The 16,574-nt window shown below is 44.5% G+C and overlaps 1 protein-coding gene across 3 annotated transcripts in view; it reads right to left on the reverse strand.

The window, feature by feature from the left end:
• Positions 1-12,268: 12,268 nt before the first annotated feature.
• Positions 12,269-16,574, reverse strand: part of MCF2L2 (MCF.2 cell line derived transforming sequence-like 2) — a 274,274-nt gene continuing 269,968 nt past the window's right edge. For all 3 annotated transcript variants that reach the window (XM_036926717.2, XM_036926715.2, XM_036926718.2), the window contains 2 exons: positions 12,738-12,826; positions 12,269-12,397 (listed from right to left, as the gene is read on the reverse strand). In XM_036926717.2, the coding sequence (XP_036782612.2) occupies positions 12,284-12,397; positions 12,738-12,826 (203 nt within the window). In that variant the 3' untranslated portion in view covers positions 12,269-12,283. The remainder of the gene's footprint in view (positions 12,398-12,737; positions 12,827-16,574) is intronic.

Genomic DNA, 16,574 nt, shown 5'->3' on the forward strand with positions numbered 1-16,574 from the left:
TATTTGCAGGTGGGGCTCTTGGGAGGTAATTAGGTTGTAAGAGTGAAGCCCCTGTGATGGGATTAGTGTCCTTCAAGAAGAGGAAGAGAGCTATCCCTCTCTCTGTTCTTCACCATGTGAGGATACAGGGAGAAGTCTGTCTACAAGCCAGCAAGTAGGCTGTCACCAGAACCTGACCATGCTTGCACCCTCATCTCAGACTTCCCAGCCTCCAGAACTGTGAGAAATAAATCTGCTGTTTAAGCTATCCAGTCTATGGTAAAATAGTTGGAGCTAAGATAAACAAAAAATATATTTATAATGCTTCTGTATTTACCTATGTAGTTAGGTTTATTGGTGCTCATTATTTCTTCATGTGAGTCGGAGTTACTGTCTAGAAACTTTTCACTTCTGCCTGAAGGACTTGTCTTAGTATTTCTTGAAGGGCAAGTTTGCTAGTGATAATTTATTTTGTTAATCCACAGTGTCTTAATTTCTCCTTCAGTGTTGAGAGATAGTTTTGTGAATATAGAATTCTTGGTTGACAGTGTTTTTATTTCAGCACTTTAAATATATCACCTCATTGCCTCTGGCCTTGATGGTTTCTGCTGAGAAATCCATTAATCTTATGGAGAATTGCATATGGTTTGAGATGTGGATCAACGTTCTTTGGTTTGCATATAGATAACCAATTGTTTCAGCACCAACTGTTGAAATCCTTTCTTCACTCTGTTACTTTTGTAAATTTGCTCAATACATGTATATGGGTATCTTTTATTTCACTGATACCATTTTGTATCTTTATGTCATGATCAAATTGCCTTGATTACTGTAGCTTTATAATAAACCTTGAAATCAGGTATTGCTGATTCTCCAATTTTGTTCTTCAGCATCATTTTCTCTTCTTCCTTCCCATCCCCTAATTCCTACTCTTACGCTTTAAATTAGCCAATAAAGAATGAATCTTTGACATTTTAAATACCTCACTCTTGGACCCTAATAGAAGCCGAGCCCCAGGCTTGTGCTGTCTCTCTCTACCCATGACCTCACTGTGCGACCCCGTGGGCATGCCTTGTACCCTCCAGAATCTATGAGTAATAACTCGTGTTCCTCAAAGTTCTCTGATGGTTTCTTGCTAAAGTGTGTCCTACAATCATAATAAAAACCATAAGGGCCTGTCCAGCCACCACATTGGCCCCTGTGGAGGAAATATCTGTGGGGCTGTCTGTGAGTAACATGGCCCAGGTAAGTGCCTCAGTCATTCTGAGCCCATAGCATCACTGCTAATAGGCTGGGAGAACACATGGGTGGGACATGGTTTAGCCCACAACAATGTCTGTCATGTTAAATGTTCTGTGTGCACTTAAGGAGAATGTGTGCCTTCTTTTGTTGTTGGATTCAGTGTTCTACAAATATTAGATTGCACTGATTGATAGTGTTGTTCAAGTATTGTATATTCTGACTGATTTTCAATTGTTGTACAAATTCTACCAAGTTGAAACATCTGACTAAAATTGTGGTTTAGTTCTTGTCTTGCCAATGGGTTTCAGTTCCAGACAAGTTCACTGTGGATTCAATGAGACCAAAGAAATGACAGTGGAACATTCTTGGGGTGAAAGGGTTTATATCCAACTTTATTCCCACAGTGGCAGGTCAGTCACTAGAATCCTGTCCACTCAGGGTGAGTCTGCATGCAGCAAGCCAGTCCCTGCCTCTGGGCCTCTCTACCCAACCCAACCATCTCAGTCTCCATCCTCGGTGCTGCCACCACTCCAGCCTCTGCTCTCCTACAGCTTTGCAAGCACTGCAGCTGTGCAGCAGCTGTGTCCACTGTGTCTCACAGAACACTGGGTGGGGCTCTTTATATAGAGTCAATAGCAACATATTATCCACATATGTATAGTGACCTAGCTGACCAGGGCCAGGTGAGAATCCTGGCAATAGGAACCTTCACTTTATCAACTCTACCCATCCAGGATTCTCACCTCTCAGTCTATATTCCCTCAATCCTCTGCATTGGTCCCTGTGCGAAGAAGCTGGAACACTGTAACCAAATTCCATAATACCATAATACAATATACAAATTATGACAAATTATAATAACCCTTAAGCCTGAGGGGATCCATTGCCACCAAGTGGTCTTCCTGGCTGTATTCAAACCAGTTCCACTCAAATGAAAGCTGGAACATTGTAACCAAATTCCATAATAACAGAGGCTACAACAATATAACAAAACTTAGTAACACTCAAGCCTCAGAAGATCCATTGCCACCAACTGGTCATCCTGACTGTATTCAAACCAGTTCTATTCAAATGAGTTAACCAAAAGGACCATGGGTGGGCCTTACACTACCCACCTTCTGCAGCCTCTCCAGCAGAAAGTTACACACAGGCCAATCTTGTTGCTTTGTGCCTGGCTTCTGCTTCATCCTCACTGGCCGGAACCATTGCTCCAGTAAGATTCTATTTGACTTTCCATCCAATTTCTGTCTGCTCCTGCCTTTATCAAATCAACCCAATCTGTGTACTTGTGACCTTCATGGAGCTCTTTAAAGTCTTCCTTTGAGAAGCAGACCGTATTTCCTTTTGTGCTTGAGCCTCAGGATAGAAGCAGAGCATGGAGTGCTCCACGACCTGGGGAGGGGGCTGCACCTGTCCTGAAAGAACCCGTGGTTGCCAAGTCTTTATTTTCCTTTGGGCTCTCCACCAGCTTTCAACCGAGGAGAGGTTGATGCCTGTGGCACCAGCAGGGCCTCCACCCCCACCCGTTCGTTAAACCTCCGCCCCTCCATTTCTGCGGCTGACGGCACCACTACATCCTTCACCTGCCCCACGGCACCTGGCAGCCTGCATTCTTGGGCTGCTGCTTCTCACGCAGCTCCTTCTTGGGCCTCTGCTCCTTCTCATGCTGCTTCCTCTCAGGCTACCACAACATCTTTTACCATTTCCACAGCACCTCATAATGCCATTTCAGTCATCAACAAATTTTTTACCTCCCCAAAGACACTTCTCGCGGCTCACATTCTCGTGTTGCCTCTTGTGCTTCCTGCAGGAGGGCTTCTCTCTCCCTTATGGCCTTTCTCAATATTGTAAGAAGAAAATTCCCCACCATTCCTGCAGCTTCACAGGCACTCTGTTTCTCTAAGAAATTCCCTTTTTTGCTGAAGGCCAACTTTATGGCCTCAGGTGTTGCCTCCGCCCCTTTCCAGTCTACGGGTGGGATCCAGTCCTCTAGGAGGCAAGCCACGTCAGACCACGTGTCCACGAGGAACACTCAAAGGTCTCCCCATCCACAGGTGCAGCCCACTGGAACACTCCTCTCTTGAAGGCAGCCAATGAAGTCACCAATGAACCCTGCTGACTATCACCAATTGTCTTGTCAATGGATTTCAGTCCCAGACAAGTTCACTATGGATTCAATGAGACCAAAGAAATGACAGTTGAATGTTCTTGGGGTGAAAGGGTCTATACTCAACTTTATTCCCACAGTGGCAGGTCAGTCACTAGAATCCTGTCCACTCACAGTGAGTCTGCATGAAGCAAGCCCGTCTCTGCCTCTGGTCCTCTCTGCCCCCACAGCAGTCTCAGCCTCTGTCCTCGGCGCTGCCACCACTCCACTGTCTAATCTCCTGCAACCACACCACCTTGTCTCCCAGAGTAATGGGCAGAGCTCTTTATATAGAGTCAATAGCAACGTATTGCCCACACATGTGTAGTGAGCTACCTGACCAGGTGAGAATCCTGGCCACAGAAACCTTCACTTAACCACATTTCTCCTTACGGTTCTGGTTTTGCCTTGTATATTCTGAAGCTCTGTCATTGATGTGTACACAAATTGGTATGTGTTCTTGATGGATTAACCACTTTATCACTTTTAAATGGTCTCTTTGAATTTTTGGTCATATTCTTTGTTCTAAGACCTGCTTTGTTTTATATTAACAAAGTCATTCTGGCTTTGTTTTGATTAGCATTAGCATGGTATATCTTTTTCCATCCTTTTAATTTTAATCTATTTGTGTCTTTATACCATAAACAGATAAACTGAAGTATATTAAAAATTTTAAGAGTTTTTTTCAGCAAAAATAACTTTAAATCAGGTAGTGCCAAACAGGAAGTGGTTAGGAGTGCTCCACTGACAGGAGCTCAGGGAAAGACTTAACAAAGAGGCAAAGGCAAACCAAGGAAATTACGTGACTGGCTACAGTTTAAGTGGTTGCATCTGTGATTAGTTGTCCTTAGGTTTCAATTCTTTACTCTTGAAGCATTACAAGCTTAGGTCTTGGTTTGCTTATGTAGGCTAGTAAGGCATTAAAGCCACCTCAGTCTGATGGTCTCCTTGTTTAATTAATTTAACAATATTTAACGTGGGTTTCTTATAGGCCACAAGGGTTTTAAAAATTCAATTTGACAATCACTCCCTTTTAATTGGGGTGTTTAAGCCATATTAATATTGATATGGTTATGTTTATATCTACCATCTTGATAACTGTTTTCTGTTTTTCCTACCTGTTCTTGGTTTCATTTCCCCTCTTTCTCTACCAACTCTTAGTTATAGATTAGTTGGGTTTTTTAAATTCCATTTTACTTCATTTGTTGGCTTTTTAGTTACAACTCTGTCATGTTATTTCAGTGTTTGCTCTAGAGTTTGTAGACTGTATCTTTAAGGTGTTGCCAGATACCTTCAAATTATTTTATACCACTTCACACATAAGAAACTTACAACAGACTACTTCAATTTCTTCCCTCCTGGCTTCTGTTCTGTCATCATACATTTCAATTCTGCATCTTATAAACTCCACAACATATTGTTAATATTTTTTATTTAAAGTTAATTATCTTTTAAAGAGATATACATGATAAAGGAAAAAGCTTTTACACTTACTCATATGATTACCATTTCTTGCAGTCTTCACCATTTCCTTGTGTAGATCCTTGGTTTTGTAGCTATAGTTACCCTAATTACACTACAACCTTCAAATTCCTCAAGTGTTACCTGTGTTTAGGGTATGGGCTTCTTTGCCTAAATGTTTTTCTCAGCATTGGCTCCACCTTGAGCTTTAGGTCTTCCCTGGGGTATGTCAGTGGGTCTTTCCCTCCACAGGCTTGTAGCTTTCCACTGATGCTTGTTAGCTTGGTTGTGGAAGCTGAGGGGTGAAGCGCTCTGTTCTGCTTAAGTTTCAGTCATGCAGACACCATGTCCCTCGGGCTTGGGGGGTGTGACTTTCAATATTTCTGCCCCTCCCCCAGCAGTAGTTCTGGGCCCAGCACATGTTCCTGCCTCTCCAGGACCAGAGATTTGGTTTTTATTTTTTTATCTTTTCCCAGCTGCAGTTGGATCTACCAGTCCCCTGGGGGTGCGTTTATTGCACTTCCTCCAGGAGTTTGTTCTGCAGGAAAGATTGGGAAATAGGATCTGAGCATAGTCTTATTTTCTGCAACTGATATCCCCTTCCCTGGTTCATACCAGAAAGGATGTTTTCTCAAGCCTTCTGCTAATCTCTTTTGTGAATGCCCAGTAAGATCTTTGGAGAAAATTCTGCAAATGCATGCAAATTTCAAGTATGTCTATGGCCCCCAGAGTGTCTATTTTCTCTTGCAGGCCCACACTGGGCCATTAACAATTTTAGCTGAATTATTCTTGCCAGTGTACAGCAGTGCCTGCTCCAGGTAAGCACATACTGGATTCTCATTTCTCTGTAGGTGCCTGTCTTTCCTCAGATTTCAGGTTAGATGGTTATTGTGTGAACTCGGCTCTCTCACAGGTCCAAAAAAAGTTGAGTTTGCATTTTTTTCATGCTTTATGATCTTGCAAATGTGGGGATGGTGGTCTTTCTAGCTTTCCACATCTCAAACAGAAGATACTATTTTTAACAGCTGCATAGAGTTCCACTGTATGTCAGTACAATATTTTAACAGGTTTTTATTTTTTAATAGTATATTTGTTATCTATTGTTGCTTAACAAACTACCCTAAAACTTAGCAGCTTAAAACAACAAGAATTTACCATCTCATGGTCCCCTGCTAATGAATTTAAGAGTAACTTAGCTGGGTTCTTTTGGCTTCAGGTCTTCCCTGAAGCTTCAGCCAAGGTATCAGCCAGAGTGGAAGCCATCGGAAGGCTTGTCTCAGGCTGGAGAATCTATTTTCAAGGTAGATCATTCACATGGCTGTTGGCAGGAGGCTTCAGTTCATGCCATGTGGATCTCTTCAGAGTTGCTTCACTGTTCTCTCAGTATGGTAGCTGGCTTCTTCTACAGTGAGTAACCCAGGAGAAAGAATGAGGAAGAAGCCAAAATGCTTTTTATAACCCAGTTGTGAAATTTGATTATCATCATTTCTACCATATTTTATTTATCAGAGTCACCAGTACAGCCCATACTCAAAGGGAGGATAATTTGATTCCACTCTTTGAGGGGGGAATATCATTTTGGGGATAAATTTTAACACTACCACAGACATTTAGTTGTTCTCCATCTCTCATTGCTTGTTCACCGACTGAAGGTAATTTTTAAATGAATATCTGTACATATATATCTTTGTTCATTTGAGTATATCATTAAAATAAATTCCTAGAAGTGGAATTGCTGGATCAAATCATATACATATTTAAAATTTTTCATAACTATTACAAATTGTCTTCAAAAAAGCTAGTACTAATTTATACTTTTACCAACAGTGAGTGTTGGTTTTCCTATACCTTCTCTAGCACTGGATATTATCAAAGTTTCAAATGTTGGATAATCTGATAATGAAAAATGATGTATCAATGTTTAGCTTTGTTTCATGTCCTTTGCCTATTTCTTTTTCTATTGGTATTCATTTGTAAAAGCTTTTCATTTATCAAGGAAATTAATCTTTTGCCATGTGTTTTGATAATGTATTCATCTTTTGAGTTTTTAACTGTTCATTTGTCGTCTACATATAAGTTTTTCCCCTGTTACATATCCTAATTTTTCAAGGTTTTCCTTTGTAAAGTTTCTGGTTTTAGTTTTTGCCTGGGAAGTCCATACCATTCAAGATTATTTTTTAAGTGTTATGACTTTCATGATTTCTTTATGTCACTTACTTGAACAACACAAATGATTTGAAGTGCTGCTTACTCTTTTTTCTCCCATATTGCTATCTGGTGGTACCAGTGTCACTTTCACATAATTTACCTTTTTGGTGCAAAACTGATTTGAAGTATCTTTTATCATAGATTTTGAAATGTTTTTAGGTCCATTTCAAGATTCTCTACTCTGTTCCTATTTTTGTGCATTCCCATAGTATGTGTTCACCAGCAAATTAAAATATTATGATGTAAACCTACAATTCTTGCTATTTTAATAACCATTGTTGAATGTGTATACATAAATAAAAAATGCTACCAGAGCAAAGATGCAATTGACAAGTATTTTATAGCGAAACTGTTTTATAAAGCTTTTTACCATCTGACAATGAACATGGAACTCAAGAGGCACCTGATATATGTTCATTGCATAAGCAAATGCTTGTGTGGTAATTAAAATCTTGGCCTAAATGTTGGAAGACCTGGATTCTAGTTCCTGCTGTGCTGCAGGATATCTTGGTGACACTGACACATGGTAACAAAATTGTGATCGGGCAACAGGCCTCCTAGCTAGGTTCTTAACCTGATGCGTAGGTTGGTGCGGCCATGCAACAAGGCTTTCACTAAAGGAATATAAAAAAAGGTGTGTGTCACTTACAGGCTGGGCCTTAAAACATCTTAAAATAGTCATCTTCCAAATTCTTTCCCCTTCCTGTGAGCTGGAAATCTGACATTCCTGAGGTCCACTTTTGACTATGTAGATAAGGACTATGCTCTAAGGGATGTCAGAAAAACCAGGGAACCTGAGACACCAAATGATTGGGTGGAGCAAAGCAGCTTGCACACCCAACCCAGGCTCTTTTATGAGAAAGAAATATTCCTAAAGTCACTATATCGTTGGATCTCTTTGTTGTGGCAGCTTAGCCATTCCCCTTACCAGTATGTATGGGGTGTTGTATGCCACAAAGAAAAAGGCTCTGTAGTCAAACAGGTTTGGGAAATCATGAGTTTAACAAAAGTATACAGATTTCCTTCCCAAAAAAGTTCTCATCCTTTAATCTACAAATTGGGATCAACTGAAGGAAGAATAGAACTTGTAGTTTTTTTTCAAATATATTTATTATTAGATAATTTTCTTTTGTTTAAGTAGCAGGAATGAAAAGGTGGAGGAAGAAGGGATTCACCTCCAGGGGTAAATGGGAAGGAGTGAATGGACCAAGGATAAAGCCAGGGAGGAGCTGCAGAATTCCAGAAATAGCAAGTCAGAGGGCCTTGTAAACTGTGGTTGGACCATAAGATCAGGAAGAGTATTGACTCCGGAGGTTGCTTCCTACTCTCCTGCAGACTGGCTGTGAGGACCTGTATCTGTCAAACACGAAGGCTAGCCCCAGTGTTGGCGCCTTTCTGAACCCTGTGGCCCAGCAGCCTCTGTCAATGCATCCTCCTCACTGGGCATCCCCCCCTGCATGCCTCTGTGCCTGTGCTTGACCAGCATGTCCTTCTCCTCCTTCTCCCCCAGAGACAACACTTGCTCTAGGAGACCCAGCTCAGACGTCACCCCTTCCCTGACTGCATCAGGAAGAGTCAGTCAGTGGCAGGGTTCAGTGTGCCCACAGGATTTGTCACACTGTGTTGTGATGATCTGTTGCCTTGTCTGTCTCCCCAAACTGGGATGAGGGCTTCTCATTCATCTCCATACCTCCCTGGCCTCTCCTGATGCTGAGACAGGGACTGTGGGCTTAGAGTAGAGTGAGGGCTTCTGGAAAAAGCAAGGCAGGATATTTACAGTCAGAGCAATGTAACTACATGCAAAGAAACCCCCTACCAAAATTCTGTGTTAAACATTAAGCTCTAGAGTCATTCTTCAGTAAGATCAGTTGATACTCCCCAAATTAAGGAAAGTAGCCAATGTTTTTATTATGCTAATTACTTGTAATCATGTGTAAGATTCACTTTAGTCTGCTAAAAGGGACTTAATGTCTCAAGGACAAACATCCTAAGACCACTTTAACAAGTCCACACCCTAATCCCTCTATCAGTTCCCCCAAATCCTCAACTGCCTATAAATCCCCTAGACAAGGCAGCACCCTAGCTCTCTTGACCCCTCCTGGCGCGAGCCAGGAGCTCTGTCCTCTCATTGTATTTCTAAATAAAAGCCTCTCCCTGGCTCTCCTACCTTGCGTGTTTGCTAAGTTCATTCTTCGACTCCGCAAACGAGAACCCCAGCATCAGTGTGAGGACCTTCCTTAGGAGGGGAATGCTCAGGAAACAGGTGTTGAATGAAATGAGTGAACACATGCATATATAAATAAATGTTCTTATGGGTCAAAATGGAACAACATGGGCTGGAAAATAATGCTGGTGGAAGGAAATAAGATTTCCTATGGATTTGGGAAGAACATTATTTTAGCGTGTGAATAATAAATACTGTACTCCAGAAATTTGAAGCACACTTTATCAAGAAAGATACCTTGTTAGAAAAAGAGACATGAGGGGATGATCCCACAACAAAACTCAACTTTTTGAAAAGTTTCAAAGAAGGATCTGCTGGACACTGCACCAAGGAGCCCCTCCTTGATGGTCTGTCCCTTATTCTCTGCCCTTTTCTGGTCACACAGTCCAAGGGTTTCATTATGAACAAAGTGAGACATGGTATTTGTTTTCTTGAATTCTAAAGTGATTTTCTTGAGTCTCATGGAAGACAGTGTTCAGATGTTTGCTAACCCACTTGTGGGTAAAACTGTAACATTTCCAGAATATCTCGCCTGGTTTTAGTGCATTTGATATCCTCAGGGGTGGAGAGAAGTTAATCTCCATATCAATGGGTAATTTACCTGGGCAACTGAGGGTGTTTCTGAACCTGGGAGTTTAAAGGGAGGGGTTGGCTTGCTTGCTTGCCTCTTCCAGAGCAGAGGAGAATGGTGACCCTGGACTGCAGCTTGTAAGCAATAAACGGGTTTTAAACTTTATTTCTCCCTTTGACTGTTTTCAGTTTTTAGAGGTATTTTGCCCTGGGATTTCCTCACCCCAGACTTATACCACTCCACTGCAGAAACAAGTCAGGGGACTCAGTTAGATCCTACGTTGGGTGAAAAATCAAATCCTCTCTAACAATTCCAAAGCTAGCTAAATCCAAAACCAACTCTGCAACTAAGTAACTCGAGTGCACAGTGTGCTGGTTGTTAAGCTGTGATTTCTCAGCATCCAGCCCACCCTTCTCTGCTTTGTGGTATTGGGACACCCCCCTCCTTTGCCACCTGGTTCCTTCCAGGCTCAGCAATAGGGGAGACAGATGAAAGGCTGGGGAGGAGAGAGGTTCGTACTCCTTCAGATGTGCTGGAGTTCCTGTCAGTATTTCTCCAGCATCAGGTCCTCACCCTAAGAGCAACAGTTGGTTCCAGGGTGGCAGTGTGCCATTTTCCCACCACTTCCACAAACTGCCTCATCACCCCTCTTTGGAGACTGCAGCTGGCAGTCTCCAGAGTTCTGCTTCCAGCTCCCAACCTGCCTTGAAGCTCCTGGGGCACCTGTCCCATTGGGCAGCGCCTCCACCCCAGAGGGCTAACCCCAGCCATGTGGGGCCACCTCCAACCTCCTCCCTTTCATCCCTCACCCCTTGGGCACGTAGCTGTTTCTTGCAATTAAAATCTCCATGAGATTGTATCATCACTTTTTTTCCCCATTAAAATCTCCAATAGCTGGATAACAATTCTTTTATATTAAATTCTCTCTGTTAAAATAACTGGAATAGTGTCTGTCTTGATTTGACTCTAATAGACTAAGTAATTCTAACACTTAATAATTACGAAAACAAAACTGCAAATAAAATAAGTAAAAATACAGAATAGAAAAAAATTTAAAATTACAAAAGCATGACTGAAAAGAAGTAACAGAATATCTCTGAAAATAACTAAAAAATTTAATATCTCAAAAACTGAAAGTAACTCAGAAAATATAATGCTCAAAAATGCAATAACTGAAAATAAAATAATTTAAAAGTGAATAGCTAAAGAAAAAAAACCCAAAGAAGTGAATGTAAAAATAACCCAGAATTTAAAATAACTGAAAATATGCAACTGTGAATATAAAGTCAACTAATTAGGGGAGAAAAAAAACCCAAAACAACATTTAACTCTGAAAATAAATAACTCAAAAATAATTCAAAAACTTCCAATGAATTTTTAGTAGTCAAATAACTGTAAAAATAAGTCTAATACCTAAAAATAGAATAGCTCTGAAAATAAGTAACTCAGATATTAGTAATTGTAGAGATAATTAAAAATTAATAATTCTACAGCTAATTTGTAAATATATAACTCAAAATAACTGGAAATGAATGACTCAAGAACTAAACTTTGAAGACAAAATAACTACAAACAAGTAACTTTAAAGCTGTAAAATTAATTAACTAGAAAACTAAAAATAAATGAAAACTAAAAATTAACAAATAAAACTAAAACTAAATAACTGGAGCTAATTTAAAAGCTAATAAATCTAAACGTGAAAATCTCAGAAGTTAACGTGTAACCAAGCCTCTAAAAAGAAATAACCCTGAACAAAGGAACACAAGCGCCACATTAACATTCTTGCGGGGATCCAGGGAGATCACCGCGCTGCTCCTGTAGTTGGAGCAGCTGCCTTCTCCAAGGCTCCGAGACGAGGCTGTCAGCTGATCTTCCCAGTCCCATCCGACCGTCATAGTGCGGGTGAGTGGGTGGGTGGGCGGACGGTGTTCCTGGCATCTAGTGGGCAGAGGCCAGCAGTACTGCTGAAAACCTCCTGCGAGGCGCAGGACACACCTTTCCAACCCCCGCCCCCCAAACGGAGACGCATACAGCCCCCAAAGTCAAAGTGCCAACACTGAGAAACTCTGGGCTGAGCCCTGCAGGACCGGGTTCTGCAGCCTCCGGGAGGGCGCACCGCCCACGGCGGACGGTCCGCGGGCCCCGAGGCCCCTCTGTCGGCTGCAGGCTGGGTCCGGCCTCCGCGCCCACAGCGGCGTCTCCCCGGGGTGAAAGCGGCCTGGGGCGGCTCGTCGAGCCTGGAGGCCGCGGCGGTCTGGGGAGAGAGTCGGTTCTCCCGGGAGGGAGTCCCCCGTCCGCACCGCTCTGGCCCGGAGACCAGTCGTCTCCCCGGCAGGGGCGAGGCAGCCAGCGGACACCCCACCGCTCCCCTTGGTTTTGTTCGTTGTCCTGAAATTCCAAGGAGACGGAGGAGCAAGGGCTGACAAATCCGCTTTCCTTTGCTCGTTCACACTCACGTGCCCGCCTGCTCGCCGCCTTTCTCCCCCCGCATGTGTTCTCCCGTGTCCAGAACACGTTTGGAGGAACAGGCTTCACAACTGTCGTCCAGCTGGAAAAGTCCCGAGAGCTGGAAGGGAGGGGACAGTGGGGCACCCTCAGCATCGGCGGGGCCGGGTCCCAGCCAGCCGGGCTCATCTCACCCCACCCCAACCCCCACCCACCCCCACCCCAGCTCTCCCACCGGGTCACCCAGGATCCCAGCAGGAGCCCATTGCTGAGGAGACAGAGGGCAGTGCAAGCTGGGCCAGAGGGGTCCGAGCCACTTTGCAGCTCTGGTGACCTCAGCTCCCCGGGGTAGGCCTGGTCCTGGTGGGTGAGAATGAGGGAAAGGAGGGCGGGAGGGCGGGAGGAAGGGCAGGCAGGGGGCGCTGGGGGACAGAACCGAGGGGAAGGAGGAAGTGTGTTACACTCGGAGCACTGCTCTCCTTTTCCATCTGTTCTGCGCCGTCACGATCCTCAGAGGTGTCTGTGGAGATGGACTCCCTTCCGGAGCGGCCTTGGGGAAAGAGGGAAGCATTTGGCCCTGTCTGTCAGGGGGACGGGACGGGAGGAAGCAGGCAGCGCCCGTCTGTCCCCCGGAACCCATTCTCCCCACCTCTGACTCCTACTCTCCCTGCTGACTCCTTCACCTGGGCCAGGGGTGGGGGGGTGTCTGTGATCTCCAGATTCCCTAAAATTCTGTAACTGTGACAGAAAAGACATGTTCATAGCCCTACCTCCATGTCCTCCAAGGAAACAATCATTGCCTTTCTGTGCTAGATGACCTGCCTCCTCCTGCCTCCCCACTGCCCTCCTGTCTGCCCCTCTCTCTTCCTTGCCTCCTTACCCCCCACCCCATTACTACCCATTTCCCATCTGCTTGGCAAATGTCACTGCTCTCCCCATAGGAAAATCAGAGGGAGTAGTACATTCAGTCTCTCTCTCCAATGAATTGATTGATTAGCCGGTCAGTCACGCCATTGTGCACCTGTCATGGGCTGGGACTGTTAGACACTGTGGGAAACAGCACAGTATTTGGTCCCCAGCTCAGCTCTGCCTGTTGGGATGTTAGGTGTTTGTCAAAATTTAAGCTTCACACAACCCCGTTAGGGGCCTTAGTCCCATTTTACAGATGAGAAACTGGGATGAGAGGAATAATCACTTGGCCAAGTTCCTGAAGCAGGATTCTACAACATTCCTGCTCTTTCCCCAACACTAGATAAGACGTGGCATCTGCCCACACACTGCTCACAAGTCAGATTAGGGAAGTGAGCACCTGCGGAAAGATCCCTGCCTGGGGCAGCCCCAAACTGGCGTCAGCTGAGTAACCAGGCCAGTCCCAGGAAGCCCGAGGGCAGGAGAACACTTCTGTTTCAGTGAGGAGGTGGAGGTGGGGGGTTGGGAGGGGTTGGGCGAGGCCCTGAAGGCTGGGAAGCAGGGAGCCTGCAAGTGGGAATGAGGTGCCAGCACCATCATCTTCGGGAGCAGGCAGCCAGCAAGTGGGAGCTCCCCATCTGCTGCCCAGTGGTTCCCAAGCTGCATTCTGGGGCCCAGGGCTCTCCCCAGAGCAGGTCAGTGGGGCAGTGTGGACAACGGGGGAGCAGCCAGACAGCTGGACACAGTCCTCTCTGAGGCAGCACCTGGTTGAACACCGGCTCCCAGGATATGGTGGGTGCGGCGAAGAGAGCAGAGGAGAAACTGGCTCAGGAAGGTGCCTCCCAGCACCCTTCTCCAGGTGTGACTCGGGGCATCAGTAGTCACCCCCAGAGGCTCCTCTCTAGGGCGGTGGTGGAACCCTGGCACCCTTAGGCCAGGAGCAGACAGTGGGGCGGAGGAATGGCATTGCCCAAAGGCTGTAAGGGAGGAACTGAGCAGCGGTGCCCTCAACCTGAATGGAAGGGCTGCATCGCCGAGGGCCACAGCCTCAGTGCCCCTGACAGCGCCAGGTGCCAGGGACCCCACGGCCACCCACCGGAGCCTCCACCAGCCCTGGAACAGCCCCAGCCTGGGGCAGGCAGGGCTGGGAGGCAGCCCGCAACTGAAAGACCTGACAATCAGTTCCAGCCACTCCGCAGGGTAAGCGGCACTGGGGTACAGTGATGCCCCGGTGCTGGCAGCTGCCTCCCCTCTCTCCTGGGCCCTGCAGGAGCGGCAGAGCTTCAGCCTGGCACAGGGCTGACACAGAGGGGCTCTCATGCACTCGGCCACAGGTTGACTGCATTATTTCAGGGTCATCTGGGCTATTCTCCACCTTCGGTAAGGATTTGCCTGAGCCTGGAAAGAGGAAGGATCCTCCCAGTGCAGTCAAGCCCCAGATGCAACGTCCCTACTGGGGACTGCCTGTGCACATGGCCGTCTCTGCTCACAGTGCTCACAGATGTGGGTGGGTGATGCCTAGGGCCCCATAGTCCCCATTTTACAGCACAGTTTTCATACTCTTTAGAGTGCAACCGCAGAATAATGCAAATTTTACATCTCAACATAATGTACAATCTCAACATACATAAATACATTTATAAAATTAAAATAAAGCTTGTGGAACAATATTACCCTTACAATGTGTGAAATCCTTATGGATTCTAGTCCATTCTAGAAGATGGTTGTGGAGCTATGGGAGGTGGAGGGGTCACCCATAATCACCAAATCAAACATAAAGCCCTTGAAAAATATTCAGTTTGACTGCAGCAAAATTTTAAGTAATAGCTGCATTCTTGGAAAATGGGCAGGATGACTTTCGTACCAGCAAAGCTCCTCCAGTGTTGGGAAGACACACCCTGGCTCTCTGGGGCAGTACCAGAATAAACATGAAGAGTGTTGGCAGAGAGGACGAGAATGGGAAAGGTGGGCCATGCAAAGTCATGCTGATAAGGACTAGGGTGTATTCTTTTTTCCCTCAGTGGCTGAGCTTTATAGAACACATCATATAAATCCTAGATGGTCTTGGGAATTTAGCAAGTGAACCCATTATGAGTTTAAATTATCCTCACCAGAATACATGTTGGTAAATTACTGACTTTAAAGATAAAATCATTGTTTTTCCCTTCCTGTGCACTAGATGGCATAAAGGGACCACTGTAGATCCCTTAGTTTAGCGAGCACTCTTACTCCATAGATTTCAAATGGGCAAACTATTTTTCTTTTCTTTCAAACTATGTATTTTTTCTATATTCTTTAAAATTATGCAAAAGCTTTAAGGGCCATTTCTATCACATGGCCTAAAGTACATCATTTTCATTTGGGGCCCAGAGGGTGAAGAGCTACCTTATAGCAATGCCCAAGCCCCCAGCTTTCTTTTCCCTCACTACAGGAAATAAACATAGTAACAAGTTGCTAATGATAACATGCTAACAGCCATCTAGGCACTAGCCGAAGAGCTTGATCTCATTTAATTCTCACAGCAAGACAATACAATATTACCTCTGTTTTGTAAAATAAATGATAAAAAGAACTTAAGCACAGAGGGTTAAGTAAGTGATTCATCTAAAGAGATGGAACTGGCTTTGAGTTGCTAAGTCCTGAGGGCTTCAGCCCTTACCTAGTACTGTGCTGCTAACCAAGCTCCTTCTCTGCTTTGAAGGAGTTAAACCTCTGGGGTCACTTTCTGAGTAATCCAGCCCAAATTCTCTCCAGAGCTCCCAACAGGAGATATTTCCAGCATGTTTCCGTACTAGGCTAGATTAGGATAATTTGTTTGGTGGCCCCAAATATAAACTTGGAAATCCAGGCTGGTCTATATCTGAAGTGTCCATTTCCTTTGCAAACCTGTTTTTGGCCAAGAGGAAGGGTATCACTCCTAAGCATTCAATTAACTGCTTTCAGATTCCACGTATTTTCACAGCAGTACTTTTTTTTTTTAAGTGCATTTTCTGTTGTCAAAGTCCCTGCCAACTTCTAGGGAAGTCTCACTTTGCTGTCGTACATTCTCAGAGCTGCTAGGAGCTGGGGTCAAAGAAACTTCACAAAGGGAAGCCACCTTCTAGCTCAGCAATAAGCTGCCCTCAAATGTTTTGGGTTGTAACAGGCCCACAGGTGGGTGGAGGTGCAGTACACAAGCTGATGTGTCTGGTTGAGTTCAGTCAAACTTTGCCCATTTCAACAGAGATTTAATGGGAATTTTTCTATAAGGCTAATATATAAAGCCCCCAAAACTGTTTGTGTAGTATGGCTCTGTTAAAAAAAAAAAAAAAAAGCATTTCTATAAACAAAAGTCTGGAGTAAAATATTTACAGTGGTTATCTCCAGTTGTGTCTGAATTGCATTTTTAT

Source organism: Manis pentadactyla, chromosome 1, assembly GCF_030020395.1.
Source record: "Manis pentadactyla isolate mManPen7 chromosome 1, mManPen7.hap1, whole genome shotgun sequence".
Taxonomy (NCBI): domain Eukaryota; kingdom Metazoa; phylum Chordata; class Mammalia; order Pholidota; family Manidae; genus Manis; species Manis pentadactyla.